Raw genomic sequence first — 9,556 nt, 5'->3', positions numbered from 1 at the left:
GATACTTTTTTTTTCCTTTTCTCAATAAAAAAAAAAAAAGCAGGTATAAGTCTTGGTACTGTTGTTACCAAAGATTGGTTTTGCTACTTTCATGGCCATGATAAAGACAGCACACAGTTGCCTCAGGACAATACAGAGACCTTGAAAAATTATAGCTAATAACGTAACAGTATGTAAAGAATAATCACTGAAAAATATGAGATAAAATGGAAGGGACTCAAAACAGTTTTAGTGGGCCAGAGAGACAGCTCATTGAGGAAGAGCTCATTGCTATTCCAGAGGTCCTCAGTTCAACTCCCAGCAACTACATGGTGGCTCATGACCATCTGTAGTGGGGTCCAGTGTCCTCTTCTCACAGATGTACATGCAGACAGAGCACTCATATGCATAGTCTATATCTATAAATCTTTAAAAAAGAACAGGTTTAATTTTGAAGCATTCTAGATTTTTTTTTTAATCCTTTCTTGGCTTAAGAAAACCACTGATCAGTGTCTCTCTTTCCTGCTACATTTGAAATGTGGATGTTCTCCAGCACCATGTCTGCCTGCATGCTACCATGCTTCTGGCCATGATGATAATGGACTAAATCTTCCAAACTGTAAGCAATCCCAGTTAAATGCTTTCCTTTAGAAGAGTTGCCATGGTCGTGGTGTCTCTCCACAGCAATAGAACACTGTGGAACTTATTTTTAGTTCAAGATATACTAACTGGCCTCCCTGTTTCTGGCAAAAGGTAAGAGCTTTCTGGCAGTTTGCTTATGGCAATTCGATTGGCTATGTCACACATATTTTTCCAAAAGAGAACAGCACGCAGGGGATAACATGCTGCCACGTGATTAACTAGTTCATTTATTCCTTTGCTGGTCTTAAAACAAAGGCTCAGGAATTGGGATAAACTTATTTATTAGTTGCTTCTCACTACAACTGTGGGATTTCAAATATAATTCCCTTCTGAATGATTTTTTTTAAATGTACTTTTAAAAAACTTAGTGAAGCCATAAAAATCGAGTTTGGCTTAAAAAGTAGCTCAATTTAAATTTTAAGACTGTTAACCCTGGCAGGGGAGATGGCCCAATGGCTAAGAAAACTTAGCTCCTGCAGATGACTGGGTTCAGTTCTCAGCACCAATATGGTAGCTCACAGTCACTATAACTTCAGTTCGAGAGGATCCAGGCTCGAGAGGCCTTCTTCGGACCTCTGTGGGTTCTTGCACACACAGGCTGTACATACATACACTCAGGCACATACACATAAAATAAAACATTTTAAAACAAAAAAACTGCTAATATTTATGAAATGAAATAACACTACCGTTTGTCTACAGATTGGACAACTGATCGCACCAAGCCAGGACCCATATCGCCAGTATGCAATTATACAGGAACCTAGTGGAACAAAAAATATCAACAATGAAGCTTTAAAGTCTATATATACTGCTCAAGTTTCAACTATTTAATAGCATTACCTTTCTTTAAACACTGTTTTATTACATTGTTTATTGAATATTTCTTGGAAAAGTTTTATTTCATTCAACCAAACCCTCAGGTAAATTAAAATCTAGCAATCATTTTCAACCATTAAAAAATTTTTATTTCAGCCACTAACTAACAGACATTTTATACAATAAAAAACAATTATTAACCACCTCAGTTACTGAGGCCTCATAGAAAATAGTTTCCTATGTAAAATAAACATGGTGTTAAATATGATAAACTGTTAAATACTTTTTGTTCCAAATTTGGTATATTTGAAAAATACTTTTTTTTAGTTCACTGAGCCAGCAGGCTGTGTTGACACACAGCTATAGTCCCCAGTACTGGAAAACACAGAGCTGGGCCACCCAGTGAAACCCTGCTTCAACAATAACAATAGTTTAGAAAGTCAAATGAGGTGTGGTGGTTATAATCCCTTCATTTAGAAGGTTTAGGTGAGAGGTCAGGAGCTTAAGATCAACTTCAACTACACAGCAAGTTCAAGACCAGCCTTTCCTCCCTGCCATTCCAAAAACTGAAAACCAAATCACTGAAATACGAGGCCTCCTTGATAAAATGTCTATACTAGTTTAATATTTGAAGAACGTACTCTCCTAGATGATATTCATGAGGAAGGGGAAGCTGGCTCAGTCAGTAAAGTCTCTGCTGTACAAATATGAGGACCTAAGTTAGTTCCCACAAACCTGGTGTAGGAGGTCCTTCTGACTTTGTGTTGCTTTCATTGGTTAATAAAGAAACTGCTTTGGGCCTGTTGATAGGACAGACCTTAGGTAGGCAAGAAAAACAGAACTGAATGCTGGGAGAAGAAGGGCGGAGTCGGAGATACGCCGTGGATCCGCCAGAGACAGATGCTGGGAATTTTACCCAGTAAGTCACTGCCACATGGCAACACACAGATTAATAGAGATGGGTTAAATTAATTTAAGAGTTAGCCAATAAGAAGTCAGAGCTAATAGGCCAAGCAGTGTTTTAATGAATACAATGTCTGTGTGGTTATTTTGGGGCTAAGCTAACTGGGCGGCTGGGACAAACAAGCAGCCCCTCCTTATAACACAAACCGATGTAAAATAGTTGGACACTGTGGCACACACATGGGATCCCAGTACTGAGGAGGCAAACACAGGCCGATCTCTGGGGCTCACTGGCAACCAGCCCAGCCTACTTAGCAAGCTCCGTGACAGTAAGAAGCCCACCTCCCAATTCAGAAAAGAGAAAAGGTCAGGCCTGGTTGTTGGCTGAATATGTAAAGTTTATGGTGGTACTCGTGTTCATTTTTTTGCTATTGTTTAAATCCAGGTTCTACAATTTGTGCCTGTGATGCCACAGCAGAAAAGGTGGCAATATGAACATTCCTGGGCCTTGCTAGCCAGCCAGTCTAGCCAAATGAGATCCAGGCTGAGTGAGTCTCTATCTCAGAAATATGGTAGAGAGTGACTGAGGAAGTCACCACCACATGCATGCACACCCATCCCACCCAACACACACACAAATGAGAAAGAAGAAAGAAGGTATTCTGAGGACCAACACCTGAGGTTGATATGGGCCTCCACAAGTACCCCCCCATCCACACATGTATGCCACATAAACACACACTCACACACGAAGATATTCATGGACAACCAAACAACCAAAGATGACAACCCTGCCTTTAAGAAGACCTCAAAAGTGGGTAGGGGCATTCAGCAGATAAACACTTAGCTTCAATCCATTAACATGAAGGAACATTTTTACTGCCTGGTGCTTTTAAAGGGCCAAACAGAGAGCCTCATGTACACCAGGCAAGTACTCTACTAAGTAGCTACATTACCAGCACCCATGTTCCTTACTCTGACCTCTCTGAGCCAGAATTTGGAAGAAGCAATAGCAAACCAATTGTGGAAAACAAAGTGAAGTACTCAAATCAGCTAGAAGATAGCCAAGTCTTGAATTGTGCAATGTTAAGCGAAAAGGAGTAGAGATATACAGACGGCAGCCTAAGTACAGAACTTGAACCGAACTTCGTAGGACAGCTAAGGGTCAGACAGGTAGAAAACAGGAGACAAGACACTTGTATTCTTTATGAACAAGAGTTCAAGCAGAAAGGAATGGTTTGTGAGGATACCAGTGAGCAACCACTTGGATTAGCAGAAGCTGGCCAAGTTAGGGAACAGTCAATTCACCAACTTCAAGATGAGTTTAAAAGCAAAACTATTATTACTGTGTTAATTTCAAAGTTTATTAAGTACTTTGGGTATTCTATTTTCACACAAAATCTGTATGAAAGCAAAACCTGGGGCTGTAGAAATAGCTCAGCTGCTGAAGTGCTTGTCCCAGAGTCCATGTGAAACAAACAAGCCACGAGGTTAGGGAGCTGCATTAGCACCAAGTTTGGCTCTGCAGCATTGATGTAAAAGCCAGGTACTGTGGCATGCATTTGTAACCGCAGCATGAGAGGTAAATCATTGGGGATTGCTGGCCAGCTAGTCTAACCTAACCACTGAGCGCCAGGTTGGGGGAGGGGATGTGACAAACTAAGATAAACCAGGTGTAGTGACATACACCTTTAATCTTAGCACTAGGGTGGTTGAGACAGGTGGATCTCTATGAATTTGAGGCCAGCCTGGTCTGCAGTGAGTTCTAGAAGAGTGAGAGTTACATTAATAGAGAAACCCTGTTTCAAAAAAAAAAAAAAAAAACAAACCAAACAAACAAGAAAACAAAAAGCCACCACCAGCAACAACAACAACAAAACACACTGGCAACAATACCAGCACCAATCTCTAACCTCAACATATACATATGTGAAAATGGGTATGCATACACACATGCACACATGCATGCCCACACAAATACATGAGCCTGTACACATACAAATATATACACAGGTGCGCACACACACAAAGAAAACAGAAATTAATTTATTAGTGATATTTTCGCCTGATACCATGTCTTAGCTTTATGACCTTTTCACCCAAAAATTCAACCTACTTTGACAGACATTACACTCATTTAACCTCGAGTATCTTTTCCTCAAACTAGGGTGTGGGTGTCCTTATTATGCCAGTTATGTAACACCATTTGGTTTCACTGAAAAACTATGACTTAGCAGATTAAATGCTTCAATTCATCTGCTATTAGACACTTGACTTTTTTTATTCAATTTTCTCACTCCATAGAAAAGATACTTAAGTATCATCTGGTACAAGAGATGACTGAACTTTCATCTGGGTCACAATCTCTCTGAATCTATTTAATTGCAAAATAAGAACAAAATTTCACAGGCCTGACAGTTAAATAATGCAGACCTTAGATGCAAATAAGATGGATGATTCTAGTGCAGTTAGTATTCTAATTTACCGTGGTGGAGCAGAGGGGCTATGCTACATAAAAGAACTATTGTCCAGAGAATTTATTTGAGAAATTGCATAACAAGTTCTTTACTTTTGAATTTACTAAATAAATAAATGTACGTAGCATGGCTCAGTTGGTGGAGTGGTAGCTTAGCATACACAGGCCTTGGGTTATCAATCCCCCTCAGCACATAAAAGAGGCATGGTAGTGCATGCCTAAATCTCAGCACCTGGGAGGTAATGTGGATCAGAAGTTCAAGGTCATCCTGGGCTACATAGCACATTTGAAACCAATCTAGGATACACGAGACCTATCTTAAAAGAAAAACGTAGCTAACAAGTAGAGCAGGATATCAGAAGCAATCTATCCTATTACCTCAGACTCAGAGGTAACAGCAAGAACACAATACAGCCATCTTTCAACCCACAGGATTATCCAGCCAGTGAATCAGCTATGCCTGAGTTGGCAAACAAGTTCATTTTGTCTGCCAAGCCTCACAGACTGCTAACACCTGCCAGGAGGATGATCAAGACCCTGTCTAGATTCAGGAGGTGGGTCAGATGGATCAGGAGTACCTATCACAGGTCTGAGAGCAGCAAGATGTCTGTCTCTCCTGATGGGCATTAGCTGCCCTCCCCCACTTGATCCTTATTATCCTGCTATTCTTCAGCATTCCTGAAAGACAATTAAAAGACTGAAATGAGGCGGGCAGATGCATCAGTGAGCAAAGCACTTGCTATTCAAGCCTGAGGACCTGAGTTCAGATCCCTAGAATCCATGTAAGGCTGGATGCAATGGCACAGTCTGTAATCTCGGTGCTCTGGAGATGGGATGTGAAGACAGGAGGCCGTCAAGCGTGGCATATGCAGAAGGAAGCAAGGACTCACTCGGATTTGTCCTTTAATGTCTCTACACAACCATGGTACCTGGACTAAGGCATACAAACACAGAGAGTCGTGAACCAAAACAAAAGTTGAAAGACCATCAGTAGAGCTCAGAGAAGGGCTGGACAGAGTTCCTGAGAGAAGAACTATCCTGCCTTGGCCAAGGTGAATAATAAATTCCATAGATAATCCAGTGTTCTATCATATGTTAGAGAACTGGGAAAAATACCTTAGTGAGGTTGGGCATGGTGGTACATGCCTGTATCCCAAAGTTTTGGAGGTGAGGTAGGAGAATTGCCAGTTAGTTCAGTGTCTGGCTATTGTACAAAGCAATATATTGTCTCCAAAAAAAAAAAAAAAATCCAAACTAAAACCATAGCTGAGTCTGGTGGGATATGCTTTCAGTCCCAGCATTTGGAAGGCAGAGGGAAGTGAATCTCTGGGTTTGAAGAAGTTCAGCCACACAGCAAGTTTTAGGTCAGCCAGGGCTATAAGGTGAGACCCAGTATTTAAGAACAAAATCTTGGGGAGTTTGAAATTAATGGCTGAAGGAACATAGAACTAGATTCAGTATAACAATCACAATGTATGGAAAACTCTGCACTGCAAGGTAGGGATTTCAAATATCCCTATCAAACACAGCAGCATCAATATTATCAATATATCAATAATAAAACTGTAAAGATTCTATGATGAGCCGGGCGGTGGTGGCGCATGCCTTTAATCCCAGCACTTGGGAGGCAGAGGCAGGCGGATCTCTGTGAGTTCGAGACCAGCCTGGTCTACAGAGCTAGTTCCAGGACAGGCTCCAAAGCCACAAAGAAACCCTGTCTCGAAAAAACCAAAAAAAAAAGATTCTATGATGAAGTCAAACAAAAGACACAAAAGAGAGGACACTAATAAAGGATCATATACTACATTTTAAATTAGTCTTTAAGTAAAAATTCAGAGCACACTGGGAATAATCTTAATTGTATATACCAATGAGTTAGAATGCTTCTAATATCCTGCTCATTAGCCATGTTTATGAAGTATCTGTAGGTTCAAGGGGTGAAACATAAAAAGAAAAACACTTAGTTATTCAACTTGAGACTGACAGAAAGGAATATCATCACTGAAAACTAGGCCTAGCGACAACATCGCTAACTTAAGAGCAGTGCTTAAGAGTGTTCATCCTCCTGTAAGCTGCCAATCAAAGCAGAACTAAGCAGAGAGCTTAAAGACAGATCTAGGTTGTTTGAAAGCTAGGTTACCCGTTACAAAATTTCTTGCCTTCTTTGAACCTCAGTTTCTGATTTGTGAGGTTGCATGAGATTAGTGTATATTCTTCCAGTACACAGTGAGCACATCCTAATCTTGTATGAACATAATAAGAAATAATGGTATCTTGACACTCTCTATGAAGTCTTCTAGGGAACTAGGAAAGCCAATGTGGGATAGAAGGCACCTCTCATTGATACTGAATGTGAAAATACTCCCTCGTTATGCTGGTATGGGTTCTAGGTGTCTCATTCTCTGTCTCCAACTCCTTAAGGTCACACAGAAAGAGTAAAGACAGATAGTAGAGGTTTGTGGCTTAGTTCTAGAGAGAACACTTCCTATAGGAAATCTGAAATAACAAATAAATTGTTTAATATCTGTCTATCTGAATGTGTATATACTATTACACAGGCAAAGGTATATGTATACATATACATTTTTTTTTGAGACTGGCTCTCATGTAAACCAAGGTTGTCTTAAACTTTCTTTCTAGCTGAGGATGACTTTGAACTTCTGATCCTCCTGCCTCCACTGAGTACTAGGATTCAGGCATGCACCACCAAGCCTGATTATAGCCCTGGAGATCAAGTGCATGAAGGCAGGAATTCTACCAACTGATCTACATCCTCAGACATTACTATATTTACCAACAAATAATATATTATTGTTTGGATAGCAACTAGAACAGGACATCAGAAGCAACCCACTTTTCTCAAGAAATAGAAGATGTGATAAAAATAAAATTATCAATCCAACCTATATACACACATAGGTCCTGAGCTAGTCATTTTAACCAAGTATGATATTGTTTGCTTACCACAAAAAAGATGTCCACAGTTGGTTTCAACAGGAAGGGAGGCCTGATGTAAGCAGATTGGACAGTACATTTCAGTGTAGAACTGCTGTCGAGGAGGCACAGGGACATCCTGGTGAGAGGACACAGACACACCTCTCAGAACAGAAATTATACATACACAATGGCTTAAGGTCTTACAAGACTGAGAAGCTTACAAAGTTATACAGTTTTATTTAAACTACTTGGCCTTTACCTTCCTTCCTAAACACAATTTGAAACCAAAATATAGATTAACTCAAGGTTTGTCTTTTACTTTATTATAGTGCATATGTTATTTTGAGTTCCACAAGCTAATATATAAACTAGAGAATAAGTAACACCAGGCTTTATAGCAGAATTATCAAGAGACCAGAGAGACTTCATCCAGCAATTGATGGGAGTAGATGGAGAGTCCCACAGACAAATATTAGATGGAGCTTGGGGAGTCCTGCAGAGGAGGGGGAGGGAAGATAAAAGGAAAATGGCCCACAGAATCAACTGACTAGGACTCACGGGGATTCACAGAGATGAGGGAACCTGTAGGGCTCTGATGTAGGTCCTCTGCATAAACGTTATTGCTGAGAATCTTGGTGTTCCTGTGGGATGCCTAACAGTGAGAGCAGGCGCTGTCTCTGTTATGCCATGTTTGGTTGATATCCCTGGGAGGCCTGCTCTTCTCTGAGGGGAGGTGGAGGTGGGGATAGATCTGGGGGAGAGACTGGAGGGAGAGGACGGAGGGGAAATTGTGGTCGAGGTGTAATATATGAGAGAAGAATAAAAGAGAAAAATAAATTTAAAAAAGAAAAAGAAAAAAAGAAAGAAACACCAGGCTTCAGTGTAACTCCGTGGGAGAGCACCCGCTTAGCATGTAAGAAGCCCTGGATTTGATCCTTAATACCATCAAAAAAGAAAAAGTAATATCAAACTATTATTCTTAGCATTCATTTAAAAACTTTTTAACATTTTCAATTTTTTTTTGGGGGGGGGGGTTGAGACAGGCTCTTGCTATGTAGTCCTGGCAGACCTGGAATTTATAGCAGTTCTGCCCCAGTTTCTCAAATGTTAGAATTGCAGATTTGTGTCTGGCTTCGTTTCTTACAGCCTTTTATTTAACAGCTGTCCTCGGAAGAGTGTTGCATATCTGCTCTGCCTTCCACAAGAACAGAACTAAACTTCAGCGAAGATTTGCTAATGCTAGAAGTAGAAAAAATTGGACACTATTGAACTTTGAACGTTGGTCCTCACAAAGTCATGCGAATAAATGTTAATATGCTTTTCAGTGGACATGCTGGAATCCCAACAGCAAGGTTGTGGAGGCAGGATGATAAGAAGTCCAACTCACCCTTGGCTACCTAATAAGTTCCAGGCTTGGGCTACATGAGACCTTGTCTCAGAAGCCCAAACCAATTGAATGCATACATCTATGCATATTCCTTGGCCATATCACTGTTATGATTCAAGAGCCATGCTGACTGAAATTACAGTACAAGACACACACATCAAATATCATTCTGAAATATAAGTGCCATGAGGCCAAAACTCCACTTGTAGGATTTACTGTAGTACCTAAGGACCTGGACAACTATCTAGCACTAACACAAAATGTACAGCTTCATCAGGGACTGGAGAGCTGGCTTAACAGTTTGTATGTTCAGTTCCCAGAACTCACATGATGGCTCACAACCATCTGTAATCAAGTTCCAGGGAGTCTAACATCCTCTTCTGAATTCCATGGCCCTGGGTACACACATGGTA

General features: G+C 40.5%; 1 protein-coding gene across 1 annotated transcript in view; it reads right to left on the bottom strand.

Moving 5' to 3' along the window:
• Rnf170 (ring finger protein 170) overlaps positions 1 to 9,556 on the bottom strand; it is a 37,743-nt gene that overhangs the window by 17,698 nt on the left and 10,489 nt on the right. Inside the window, exons 5-6 of the mRNA XM_026786858.1 lie at positions 7,784 to 7,892; positions 1,280 to 1,384 (exon numbers count right to left, since the gene is read on the bottom strand). Of these exons, the coding sequence (XP_026642659.1) occupies positions 1,280 to 1,384; positions 7,784 to 7,892 (214 nt within the window). The remainder of the gene's footprint in view (positions 1 to 1,279; positions 1,385 to 7,783; positions 7,893 to 9,556) is intronic.

The sequence above is a fragment of the Microtus ochrogaster genome, linkage group LG7_11 (genome assembly GCF_000317375.1).
Source record: "Microtus ochrogaster isolate Prairie Vole_2 linkage group LG7_11, MicOch1.0, whole genome shotgun sequence".
Taxonomy (NCBI): domain Eukaryota; kingdom Metazoa; phylum Chordata; class Mammalia; order Rodentia; family Cricetidae; genus Microtus; species Microtus ochrogaster.
Note: the sequence above shows the minus strand (reverse complement) of the source record. Positions and strands in the feature narration are given on the sequence as shown.